Source organism: Pituophis catenifer, unplaced genomic scaffold, assembly GCF_029215685.1.
Source record: "Pituophis catenifer annectens isolate HBS135680 unplaced genomic scaffold, rPitCat1.0.hap2 SCAF_7, whole genome shotgun sequence".
Classification (NCBI taxonomy): Eukaryota; Metazoa; Chordata; class Lepidosauria; order Squamata; family Colubridae; genus Pituophis; species Pituophis catenifer.
This window is the reverse complement of record NW_027256887.1, coordinates 7,088,663-7,102,048: the sequence shown is the minus strand read 5'-3', so window position 1 is coordinate 7,102,048 and position 13,386 is coordinate 7,088,663. Positions and strand designations below refer to the sequence as shown.

At 43.9% G+C, this 13,386-nt stretch overlaps 1 protein-coding gene across 1 annotated transcript in view; it reads left to right on the top strand.

Annotated features, from left to right (window-relative positions):
* The window catches only part of DYRK4 (dual specificity tyrosine phosphorylation regulated kinase 4), a 47,326-nt gene extending 34,238 nt beyond the window's left edge, over positions 1-13,088 (top strand). The window contains exons 14-18 of the mRNA XM_070946933.1: positions 922-1,094; positions 2,349-2,409; positions 4,796-4,925; positions 9,584-9,765; positions 12,489-13,088. Of these exons, the coding sequence (XP_070803034.1) occupies positions 922-1,094; positions 2,349-2,409; positions 4,796-4,925; positions 9,584-9,765; positions 12,489-12,748 (806 nt within the window). The 3' untranslated portion in view covers positions 12,749-13,088. The remainder of the gene's footprint in view (positions 1-921; positions 1,095-2,348; positions 2,410-4,795; positions 4,926-9,583; positions 9,766-12,488) is intronic.
* Positions 13,089-13,386: the final 298 nt, after the last annotated feature.

The window sequence follows — 13,386 nt, the reverse complement described above, 5'->3', positions numbered from 1 at the left end:
GTCAGAAATCTTTGGCAATATTGTGGCCTGTCAGCCGCCGGCCCCTCCAGCAGCCGAATCAGATGAGGAGGAAGCATGGGAGTCAGGATCAGCATCAAGGCAACCTGAGAGCTCCGAGGGGGAAGAGGGAATGGAGCTGGCAGAGAGAGAGAGAGAGAGAGAGAGAGAGAGAGAGAGAGAGAGAGAGAGAGAGAGAGAGAGAGAGAGAGAGAGAGATGCGGAGCCTGGGCTGTCCATCAGCCCTCAGATGGAGAGTCAACAGCCCCCTGGTCTGGAAGTGGCTGATGAGGAAGAGGAGGAACAGCTGGGTGCAGTGCCTGATGCATGGATGTGCAGAAGGCAGAGGAGAGGAGAGTAGTGGAAATCTATGGGCTGGTCCTTGGGACAGATGAGCCGCTGCTGCTAAAGGAACCCAACCTTAGCTCTGGGGATAAAAGGCAGGGAGCGGAGACGAATAGATGTGGCAGACAACTATTCATCTCCCTGCCGGACAGACTTGTTAGCCTGCGTTGAGAGAGAAACTTTGTCCTGGGGCAGCTGGCGCTCCTAATAAAGGAATCATTGATTTAAATACAGAGGGTTGGTCGTGTTTGGGGAGCTGGGTCAGAACAGACCAGCGTCCTCCAAAGCAAATGTGGAGGATGGGGAACCAGTCAAGACAGAGGTACAGATTCAGATGTAGAATGGGGGTGGAGGTTAGTATTGCAGGAATAAGCCATGGAAGCAACTGCTTCAAAATAACAAGCAAAACATTAGATCTATTAGCACAAATAGTGACTTCCGGAGTAAAGATTGTCAGGTCGTGGAGAAAATCAGAGAAATGCTGTGGCGGGGGAAAGAAACATTTTTGATGGTGATTGAGCTACCCTTTCTCATAATTTTTTCCTCCGGTGTCCATTCTCCCTTTCTTATTTGCTTTAGTGTACACTTACGTCCAAAGCCGGTTTTACCGTTCTCCAGAAGTCATCCTGGGCCACCCGTATACAACCTCAATCGATATGTGGAGCTTGGGTTGCATCATGGTTGAGCTCTACACGGGGTACCCCCTTTTCCCGGGGGAAAATGAAGTGGAGCAGCTTGCCTGCATTATGGAGGTACCTTCTGTTACATCACTAACAAGGTCGGTAAAATGAGGACCCAGATTGTTGGAGGCAGTGTGCTGACTCTGTAAACCGCTTAGAGAGGGCTGTAAAAGCACTATGTAGTGGTATATAAGTCTAAGTGCTATTCAGTAGTGAAATCCAAATTTTTTACTACCAGTTCTATGGGTGTGGCTTGGTGGGTATGGTGTGGCTTGGTGGGCATGGCAGGGGAAGGATATTGCAAAATCTCCATTCCCACACCACTCTGGGGCCAGCCAGAGGTGGTATTTACCGGTTCTCCGAACTACTCAAAATTTCCGCTACTGGTTCTCCGAACTGCTCAAAATTTCTGCTGCGGGTTCTCCAGAACCTGTCAGAACCTGCTGGATTTCACCCCTGGTGTTATTGCTGTCTAAATCATTCAGGCGAAGTGCTTAGACTGCAGTATTGCAGCGCTGTTCTCTTCGACCACGTAGTTTCACCTGGATTTATAGTAGTGCAATATCCCTTGTCACAACCTAGCACAGTGTTAAATAGAGCGGCCTTAAATCCAGTCACTTACCGTATTTTTCAGTGTATAAGACGCACCTTTCCCCCCCCAAAAAAGAGGGTGAAAGTCTGGGTGCGTCTTATACTCCGAATGTAGCCCCACCCAGCTTCTCAAACAGAGGTTTCAGAAGCTGAAAAAAGCATCAGAAACAAAACTTCAGAATAAAGCCCCCAAACAGAGCTTCAGAAAAAAGCCTCCAAACAGAGCTTCAGAAAAAAGCCTCCAAACAGAGTTTCAGAAAAAAAGCCCCCAAACAGAGCTTCAGAGGCTTTTTTTCTGAAGCTCTGTTTTGGAGGCTTTCAGAGGCAGGATTTTTTTTTTTTCTGAAACAGAGTTTCAGAAGTTTCAGAGGCAGAAGAAAAAGCAAAAAAAAGAGCTCACAACCAAGGAACCTGTTACTAAAATTCACCTCTGGGAACAGCTTATTGGGGGTATTCCGGGAGGCCGATCCACCTGCCAATCAGCTTTTTTTCCTATTTTCCTCCCCAAAAACGAAGGTGCATCTTATACTCCGAAAAATACGATACTCTGAGCCAAGTCCTGAAATGGTCACTCAATCCACAGCTCAGCTTTGGACTTCAACTATATTAACTACTGATTGGTTTACAGAAAAATTGTAAACTCACTCTCTCTCTCTCTCTCTCTCCCTCCCTCTCCCTCTCTGTCTTTCTTCTCTCTGTTTCTATCTGTCTCTGTTTTTTTCTTTCATTTTAAAGATCTTAGGACTTCCACCATCCGATTTCATACAAACTGCATCAAGAAAACGAACGTTCTTTGGTAAGCATTGATCATTACTGAACAATTCACTTAAGTGGCTGTAATGATGAGGAAAAAAGTCTCTATTTTGAGGACTGCTTTATGCAGAGAGAATGTGGCTCTGATTTAAGCATTTATCCACTTAATATTTAATAGGAGGATGAAATACACCCCCCCCCCATCTTCATCACGGGAAGAGCCGTGGTGATGCAGTGGTTGGAATGCAGTATTGCAGTCTAACTCTGCCCACAGCCATGAGTTCGATCCTGACCAGTTCAAGGTTGACTCAGCCTTCCATCCTTCTGAGGCCGGTAAAATGAGACCCCAGATTGTTGGGGGCACAATAGGCTGACTCTGTAAATTGCTTAGCGTTGTGAAACGGTATATAAGTCTAAGTGCTGGTGCTATAAATATAATATAAGATGTATAAAATATATAAATTGTAAGAGCCATGGTTGCTCAGTGGTTAGAATGCAGTATTGCAGGCTAACCCTGCCCACTGCCAGGCGTTCGATCCTGATGGAGCTCACGATTGACTCGGCCTTTGTGAGGTTGGTAAAATGAGGACCCACATTGTTGGGGGCAAGATGCTGACTCTGTAAACTGCTTAGAGAGGGCTGTAAAAGCACTGTGAAGCGGTATGTACCTTGTTTCCCTCAAAATAAGACATCCCCTGATAATAAGCCCAATCGGGCTTTTGAGCGCATGGCAATAAGGCCAAGCACTTATTTCAGGGTTCAAAAAATATATAAGACAGGGTCTTATTTTCGGGGAAACATGGTAAATCTAAGTGCTGGTGCTATTTTACACAAATGGGCTATTTTGGATCCCACATGTTCACTTATCACTGTCACACAGTGAAGTGCAACAGATGCACTGAACAACAGTGCTTGAGCTGGCGCCAGCCAGAAAGCCCTGCTGTGGATCCAAGGCAGAAAAATATGAATAGAATAGAATAGAATAGAATAGAATAGAATAGAATAGAATAGAATAGAATAGAATGGAATGGAATGGAATGGAATGGAATGGAATGGAATGGAATAAGAATGGAATGGAATGGAATGGAATGGAATGGAATGGAATGGAATGGAATGGAATGGAATAATTAGAATAGAATAGAATAGAATAGAATAGAATAGAATAGAATAGAATAGAATAGAATAGAATAGAATAGAAAATATGGAATGGAATAGAATAAGAATGGAATGGAATGGAATGGAATAGAATAGAATAGAATACAATAGAATACAATAGAATAGAAAATATGGAATGGAATAGAATAAGAATGGAATGGAATGGAATGGAATGGAATGGAATAGAATAGAATAGAATAGAATAGAATAGAATAGAATAGAATAGAATAGAATAGAATAGAAAAGAAAAATATAGAATAACAGAGTTGGAAGGGACCTTGGAGGTCTTCTAGTCCAACCCCCTGCCCAGGCAGGAAACCCTACACCTCTTCAGACAAATGGTTATCCAACCTCTTCTTAAAAACTTCCAGTGTTGGGGCATTCACAACTTCTGGAGGCAAGTTGTTCCACTTATTAATTGTTCTAATTGTCAGGAAATTTCTCCTTTAGTTCCAGGTTGCTTCTCTCCTTGATTAGTTTCCACCCATTGCTTCTTGTTCTACCCTCAGGTGCTTTGAAGAATAGTTTGACTCCCTCTTCTTTGTGGCAGCCCCTGAGATATTGGAACACTGCCATCATGTCTCCCCTAGTCCTTCATATGGATGGATGCTGCTACAAGGGACATTGTGTTTGTAGAAAAAAATCTGATGCCCCTTTTTTGAATGTAGCATGCACTGCGTAAAAAATGGAACCCACCCTCTATGCCTACAGCCAATTAATTTTGTAATTAAGAATTCCTACTTGGCTGGCTGGCCATAAAATGAAACTTCTAGCTCTACAGACAATTTCAGACAAACAAGTAGTGTGCAAGACTGCAACATTGGCTGTCTCTGAATATGTGTAATTTTATTCTGTGTAGACCAGGGGGTCAGCAACTTTAAACACTCAAAGAACCACAAAGGTCCTAACCAGAAGCTCGCGTTCAATTCTGGAGCTGACCGGAAGTCGGGTTCCCCTACCATAGAGTCTCCTCCTAGCGCGGCGTCCTTTTTCCTCTGCCGACTGGAAGTCTGGTTCCCCCACCATAGAGTCTCCTCCTAGTGTGGTGTCCTTTTTCCTCTATCTATCCTAACCAAAAGCCCGATCAATTGTGGAGCCGAACGGTGACAAGGAGCCACAGCAGAGGGATGAAAGAGCCACATGTGGCTCCAGAGCCGCAGGTTGCTGACCCCTGGTGTAGACTGACAGTTCGTGCAAACGCCTCTCCGTTTCACAATCTCAGCTGACGTGGAAATGTACCCACGGTTGTAAAAATCTGTTTCCCTCTTTCGTAGATTCCAACGGTGTTCCGAAAAGCGTCACAAACACCAGAGGGAAAATAAGGAACCCAAATTCCAAAGATCTAAGCACCGTCTTGAAAACGCATGTTGGCTCCTTTCTGGATTTTCTCAAGAAGTGCCTTGTGTGAGATTATTTTTTGAAACAAGATTATTTTGCTAAATCCTTGCTTTTATTTTTCCCATGCTTTTAAAAAAGAAATAGCTGTAGAGAAACGGAGAATTGTAGAGAAGTTATTCTTGGGTAGCTTAATTCCCCATTTGGTCAATTATAATCATAATCGTAGGTTTATTTGTCAAGCACATATAAGATAACAGGTAAAAGTATAAACATAATTTGAATACATGACAAGAGTAAGTAAAAAGGAATATTAGGACAGGGACGGTAGGCACGCTGGTGCACTTATGCACCCTCCTTACAGACCTCTTAGGAATGGGGTGAGGTCAACAGTAGACAGTTTAAGATTAAAGTTTTGGGGGTTTGGGGAAGAAACTACAGAGTCAGGGAGTGCATTCCAGGCATTGACCAATCTGTTACTGAAGTCATATTTTCTACAATCAGGTTTGGAGTGGTTTACCTTGAATTTGTATCTATTGTTTGCTCATGTATTATTGTGGTTGAAGCTGAAGTAGCCATTGACAGGAAGGACATTGTGGCAGATAATTTTATGTACTATGCTTAGGTCAGACTAAAGTCGACGTAGTTCTAAGTTGTCTAAGCCCTGTTCTGTCCCCATCCCCACACACACACAAACAGCCAGCCGGGGGTTAAAGAAGTACTCAGCACACACAAGGTTCGTTATCAGGAACTTGGCAGCAATACGATAACCGTCTGCCAAGTGCTTTACTACAAGAAGAGGGAGTGTTCCTCCACCAGATAACACCAACGAATACACACAGTTTTCAAAACAGTCCAGCTCAAACATGAAACCTTCAGCAGATTAGGCGTTGTACAAAGTGACTAGCCAGAAGTTAGCTTTGTCCGTCACAGAGTCTAAATGGCCACCACACTCTCTTATATAGCCTGTGGGGTGTGGTCCACTGACTCAACTTAATCCCTGGCACGCCTCCTCATCTTCTGCAAACATTTATCTCGCCTTCGTTGGCGTGGATCCAGGAACGACTTATCACCCTCATCGCTGTCATCGGAAACACCTGGCTCCTGGTCAATCTCCTCTCCCTCTGGCATTGCCAGAGAGGAGGGGCCTGGAGAGGGAGGCCTGGCCGGCTCCTCTCCTTCATGTTCGGAGCCTTCTTCCTCCGATAAGATGGGCTCGGGGGTCGGAGCCACAACAAGCCCAAAATTTGGAGTCTGGTGGCATAAGGTATTTTATTGCGGTTAGAGGAATGGAGGACTCTTCTCATAAAATATCTCTGGACTCTCTCGATTGTATTTATGTCCGATATGCAGTGCGGGTTCCAGACAGATGAGCTGTATTCAAGAATTGGTCTAGCAAATGTTTTGTATGCTCTAGTTAGTAGTACAACATTACCAGAGAAGAAGCTACGCAAGATTAGGTTAACAACTCTTAGTGCCTTTTTGGTTGTTACAGTGGGCTCGGGCACTTAGTAGAAATGATTCCATGTTGCATTTGATGAGTAATTGGAAAGTGCATTAAATAGTCTTTCATCTTTTGTAATAAAACTTTCCTGTGGATTTTGAAGAATTTTCTTATAATATTCCATGTTCTCACACAATCATGGATGTCTGCAGTGACCACAATTATGACAAAATAAGCAAGGAGGTCTGGTTAGGATCTTGCTTAAAGCAAAGTGTGCCCTTAGTGGCTTCCAAATGTTATGCAGGGTCTTTGCTGTTAAGATTAAACATCTGTAAGCCGCCACTGTAAATTCATTGTGAGTCAAGTTCACAAAAGAGCTATAAAATGGGAAGATGGAATCAAACTGGTTGGAACACACAAATGGCAAAAGTATTTTTTCCCCTTGGAATTCCTTGTCACCCAAGCTTTACTGGCAGCGCAGTGGCTCAGCGGCTAAGACCCTGAGCTTGTCAGCTGGAAAACCGGCAGCCCAGGTTCGAGACCCGAGAGCCATGCGACAGGGTGAACTCCCGTCCTCGCTCCAGCTTCTCCCAACCTAGCAGTTTGAAAGCATGCAAATGCAAGTAGATAAATAGGTACCACTTTGGTGGGAAGGTAACAGCATTCCATGATGTCATCCTGGCCACATGACTGCGGAAATATGTCCAGTCAGTGCTGGCTCAATGGCCTTGAAATGGAAATGAGCAGCGCTCCCTAGAGTTGGCAACGACTACCCATGTTTCCCCGAAAATAAGACCCTGTCTTATATTTTTTTGAATCCTGAAATAAGCACTTGGCCTTATTGCCATGCGCTCAAAAGCCCGATTGGGCTTATTATCAGGGGATGTCTTATTTTGGGGAAAACAGGGTAGCAGAGTAAAATCCGCTGGGACTCCTTTATTTTTAGCTTTTTAAGCTCTACCTCTTCTTTTTACACAATGGTCCTTGAGGTGCAACTATTCATTTAGTGACCATTCAAGATTACATCACTGGAAAAAGTGACATGACCATACCTTGTACTTATGACAGCATCTGCGATCACAATTTGGGTGCTTAGCAACCAACGTATATTTATGAGGGTTGCAGCATCCTGAAATCATGCGGTCACCTTTTGCAACCTTCCCAGTGGGCTTCTGATAAGCAGAGTCAGCAGGGAAAGCTAGATTTGGTTAATGACCATGTGACTCATTTAACAACTGCAAAGATTCACTTAACAACCAGGTAAAAGAAGATTGCAAAATCGGGCATGTCTCACTTAGCAGTTGCTTTGCTCAGCAACGGAAATGTTGGTCCCAATTGTGGTTGTAGGCCAAGAACTACCTGTATTAAATAGATACTCGGATCTTCATTCGGACCCTCCCGAAGTAGTCCTTGACATATGACCACAACTGTGCCCAAAATTTCTGTTACTAAGCACCCCATTCTACAATCTTTCTTGTTACAGTTGTTAAGCGAAGCCAGTTGTTAAGTTGGTAACACCATTGTTTAGTGAATCCGGCTTCCCCATTGACTTTGCTTGTCAGAAAGTCGCCAAAGGGGAATCACATGACTTTGGGACACAGCAACCGTCATAAGTATGAACCAGTCGCCCAGCATCTGAATTTTGATCACATGAGGTCTTATGTCATAATAAGGCCAAATAAGGAAGAGGCTGTAACAGTGATGACTAACCTTTTTGCCGTTGCGTACCAAAAGCGGGGGGACACGCATGCCCACGCCCAAAATTCAATGCCCCGGCCCCCCCCACGCATGTGCGCATGACCCCCCCCCAGTGCTCCCCCCGCTTTTGGCATGCAATGGCACGGTGGGCCCGGTAGGCCCATTTTTCGCCCTCCTCAGGCTCCAGTGACTTTCTAGGAGCCTGGGGAGGTTGAAAACGGCCTTCCCCATCCCCTCAGAGGCCCTCCGGAGGCTGGAAACAGCCCATTTCCTGACTTCCGGTGGGCCGGGAAGGCCCGAAAATCAGCTGGCCAGCATGTGCGTGCGTGCTGGAGCTGAGCTAGGACAACGCTCGCGTGCCTACAGATATGGCTCCGTGTGCCATCTGTGGCACGCGTGCCATAGGTTCACCATCACAGGGCTATAAGAATCTCTTTACTGTCCGGATTAATAATAGCCAGTTTCCGACACAGATTAGAAGTTGCTTCCTTCAGTACAGGCAGTCCTTGATTTATGGCCATAATTGATCCCAAAATTTCTGTCGTCAAGCGAGACACACCCGTCAAGTGAATCCCTGCAGTTGTTGAGTTAATAACCTGGTGGTTAAGTGAATCTGGTTTCTCCATTGACGTTGCTTGTCAGACGGTCGCAAAAGGCGATCACGTCACCCTGGGACGCTGCAATTGTCATAAATACGAGTCAGTGGCCAAGGGTGCAAATTTTGATCATGGGTCTGTAGGAATACTGCAACAGCCGTAAGTAACCCTTTTCAATGCCGTTATAACTTTGAACGGTCACTAAGGGAACTGTTGTCAGTTGAGGACTGCCTGTTTTGCGTCCATGCAGACCCGTCATTGAACATAGGATGTTGTGCATGATTAGAGTAGAGTAGAGTAGAGTAGGGTAGGGTAGGGTAGGGTAGGGTCAGATAGGATAGGATAGGATAGGACAGGAGAAAACAGAATAGAATAGAAATAGAATAGAATAGAATAGAAAATATGGAATGGAATGGAATGGAATGGAATAGAATAGAAAATATGGAATGGAATGGAATGGAATAGAATAGAATAGAATAGAATAGAATAGAATAGAATAGAATAGAATAGAATAGAATAGAAAATATGGAATGGAATGGAATGGAATGGAATAGAATAGAATAGAATAGAATAGAATAGAATAGAATAGAATAGAATAGAATAGAATAGAATAGAATAGGAATCTGGAAGGGACCTATACCATTTCAGTTAAGACGTCTCCGTGGTCATGTGGCCGGTGTGACTCAATGCCAGAGGCGCACGGAACGCTGTTACCTTCCCACCAAAGGTGGTCCCTGTTTTTCTTCTTGCATTTTTTACGTACTTTCGAACTGCTAGGTTGGCAGAAGCTGGGACAAGTCACGGGAGCTCACCCCGTGACGTGGCACTAGGGATTCGAACCGCTGAACTGCCGACCTTCTGATCGACAAGCTCAGTGTCTTAGCCACTGAGCCACCGCGTCCCTTTTATTAGTCTATTTTATTTTATTTTAGCCTTTTTTAGTCTAGCCTTAATCTGTTTTTTTATTATTATCCTCTCTTCATATCAAGATGGAAACCTTCTTCGCGCATGATTCCGGAAGAAGCCATCCACCACACTTGGATGGAAGAACCGTGGCCGCCCAGACTGAAACAGAAGCCCAAGACGGCTACGAAGCTGAGCGAGACAACTTTCTACACTCCGGAGAAGAAAAAGGAAAACGCTCATAAAAATACACAGATAGAAAAAGGAGGTTGTTTAGTTTTAATTCTTGCTTTCCTTTTTAAAAAAAATAATAATAACCAAAGCTCTACATGTACTCCTCGACTTACAATCGTTCCATTCGGCGACCGTATGAAGTTAGAACAGTGCTTTAAAAAAAAGGGTGACTGAGGACCAGTCCTCACACTTACGACAGCCCCCCCCAGGCAGTGGTGGGATTCAAATAATTTAACAACTGGTTCTCTGCCCTAATGACTGGCTGGGTGGGCGTGGCCATGGTAGGTGTGGCCAGGGGGTGTGATAGGCAGCACTCGGTCTCCTGCACCCCCCTAGGAGCAAAAACGGGCCGTGGGGGGACACCTCCCCACCATTTTGGGCCTAGTAGGCCTCCTTGCAGCCACCTGGGAGCAAAAACAGGCCACGGGGCCGCGCTGCATCCCCCTGCACCCTGTTTTGGGCCTAGTAGGCCTCCCTGCAGCCTCCTGGGAGCAAACATCGGTCCCGGGGGGACTTCTGGAAGAGGCAGGGAGGGAAGGGGAGGGGCCAGCCAGCAATTTAATAACCGGTTCGGCCGAAGTGGTGCGAACCGGTTGAATCCCACCACTGCCCTACAGTCACTTGCTCAAAATTTGGGCATCTGGCAACAACACATTTATTTTACAACAGATACAGCATTCTGGGCTCACATAATCGCCACTTCCCCGGAGACTTTTGACAAGCTAAATCAATAGGGGAAGCTGGATTCGCTTAACAGCTGCGTGATTCGCTCAACGACTGCGGCCAAAGTCATAAAATCTGGTGTGACTCGCTTAGGAGCTATGATGTGGCATTAGTTAAAATGCAGTATAAGCAGTCCTTGACATACAACAGTTCGTTTAGTCACCCTTCGAAGTTACAACTGAAAAAAGTGACTTATGACCGTTTTTCACACTTACGACCTTTGCAGGATTCCCCATGATCACGTGATCCAAATTCTGACGCTTGACAGCTGGTTCATAGTTATGACCATTTTGTGACTTTCTCACAAACAAAGCCAACGGGGGAAGCCAGATTCACATAACAACCAGGTTACTAACTTATCCACTGCAGTCATTCACTTAACAACGGTGGCGAGAAAGGTCATCAGATGAGGCGAAACTCCCTTAAAAATGTCTCGCTTCACAGCAGAACTTTGGGGCTCAATTGTGGTCGTAAGTTGAGGACTACCTGTATAAAGGAAAAATTTTCCTGGTGATGTGTACAGCAGTGGCACAATCGGTGGGTTCTCTACTTCTTTCTTTTTAGTTTTTAAGAAGCAGCCTTTGGGGTGTGGTTTAATTGATTTTTTTTTTTTTTTTTTGCACATTGCAGAGGGCTGGACTAGATGATCCCTTTGGTTCCCTCCAGCTCCACAGTTCTATGATTCTATGGCTTCTCTCTGGGTGGCAGGAAGCATAGCAGGTTAGATTTAAAATCAATAAAAACCAAACCAAAGGGACGATATTCCCTCTAAACTCAAAGTGAGAAAAGAAAAAAAATGAATTTAAAAAATGGTCCTCAGAGAATGGCTGTAGACCGGAGTTTGTCACAATTCTGTTGCTTGCTTTCATCCTCTTGTGATGGGCAGGCGAGTGCCAGTAAAATAATATTACAGGTAGTCCTCGACTTATGACCATTCATTTAGTGACCGTTTGAAGTTACAGCAGCACTGAAAAAGCGACTTATGACCATTTTTCACACTTATGGCCATTGCAGCATCCCCATTGGCTTAACGACCCTGTGATTCACTTAACAACCATGGCAGAAAAAAATTACTGTATTTTTTGGACTATAAGATGTACCTGACTTCTATAAATTTAGAAGAAGAAAACAAACAATAAAAAGTTTTTGGCCTCCATGCGCCCTATTTTCAGCCCTTTTTTGGTGCCTTTTTTTTTTTGGCCCTTTTCCAGCCTTTTTTCGGTCCATTTTCAGGGTTTCTTTCATCCCATTTTTGAGGCTTTTTTCGGCCTGTTTTTGAGGCTTTTTTCGGCCCATTTGTTTGGGTTTTTGTTTTTGTTTTTTGCTTTTTTTGGCCTGTTTTTGAGGCTTTTTTGGCCCATTTTCGAGGCTTTTTTCAGCATGTTTTTAGGCCTTTTTTTGCTCATTTTTGAGGCTTTTTTGGGCCCATTTTCAAGGCTTTTTTCGGCCCATTTTCAAGGCTTTTTCCAGCCCGTTTTTGAGGCTTTTTTCAGCCCATTTTTTAGGCTTTTTTCGGCCCATTTGTTTGGGTTTTTGTTTTTTGCTTTTTTTGGCCTGTTTTTGAGGCTTTTTTGGCCCATTTTCGAGGCTTTTTTCAGCATGTTTTGAGGCCTTTTTTTGCTCATTTTTGAGGCTGTTTTCGGCCCATTTTTGAGGCTTTTTTTGGCCCGTTTTTTCCAAAAAATGGACCAAAAAGCCGAAAATGAGGCATACGGAGGCAAAAAAAAATGACCGGTGGGTGTGCGGGGCTTCAGCAATATTCGATCTATAAGACGCACAGACATTTTCACCCCCTTTTGTGAGACCAAAAAGTGCATCTTATAGTCCGAAAAATACGGTAATAAAATCAGGCCCTGCTCACTTAAACAACTGCCTTGCTTAACAATAGGAGTCGTGCTCCCAGCTGTAGTCGTAAGTCGAGGATTACCTGTATCTGAAAGCTTGGATAGCGGCCAACTCGCATGTCTATTTGCTGATCTCTGGTTTTAGTTTTCAAACCCAACAATAATATTTGGCGCTTTCCCTGTTCCGCAGATGACATCGCTCGGCAACAGTCCAGCACAGAAGTAAAATCCGACCCACCTGAAAAATTACCGGTTTCACATCAAAAACTTTCTCCCGTTGCATTGTCCGAAGAAATAAATAAAGAGGAAAATCAAGAGTCAGTTAAACCAGATACTCCAGCAAAGGAAACAGAACCTCTGAATGATAAAGTGGCTAAAAGAGATCACAGGCCAGGGAAGGTCTTGCGAAAAAATATAAGCATCTTGCCACCCATTAAGTACAAGCAGTGATTGATTCTCTTTCCGTACAGTTTCTAGATAAATATTTTGCTGTAACGTGTTCAAGAACAGAAATTTAATGCATCTCTCTCTCTCTAATCGTGGTCTGTGCACTTTTATTGGCGGTGTTGGGCCTTAGATGGGACTATAGACCTCCGGTCTCCCGGTTTCTAATAAACTGAATTCACATGTGCCGGATATTGAATCATGGACTCCTAAGGAACTTGTCAGGCTCCAAAAAAAAAAAAGAAAAGAAAAGAAAAGAAAAGATCATGCTATGAAAATATAGTAATTTGTGTATTCAAGCAATAAATCGTGGTTTGTTCATTAAAGCGAGCTGAAAATTTATCAGGGAGCGAAAATCGCATACCAAAGGCATGAATAGATTTGTAGACGAATAGAAAAAGGTTTAATAAATGTGAAGAAGAAATAGCGCTACAAATTCAAGATAAATATCATCTGTAAAATGGTTTAACTAAAAAAAAACAAAAAACCAAATAACATTTCAAGCAAAATAATGTGTCTGGCTGTTTTTTTTGCAAAGGAGTGGAGTCCCATATAAAGTTAAAGATTAGGACATATCTAAAGGAGTGGTGCACTGGCCTAGAGGTGGAGCTCTCGCCTCACAATCAGGAGGCTGTGAGTTCGAT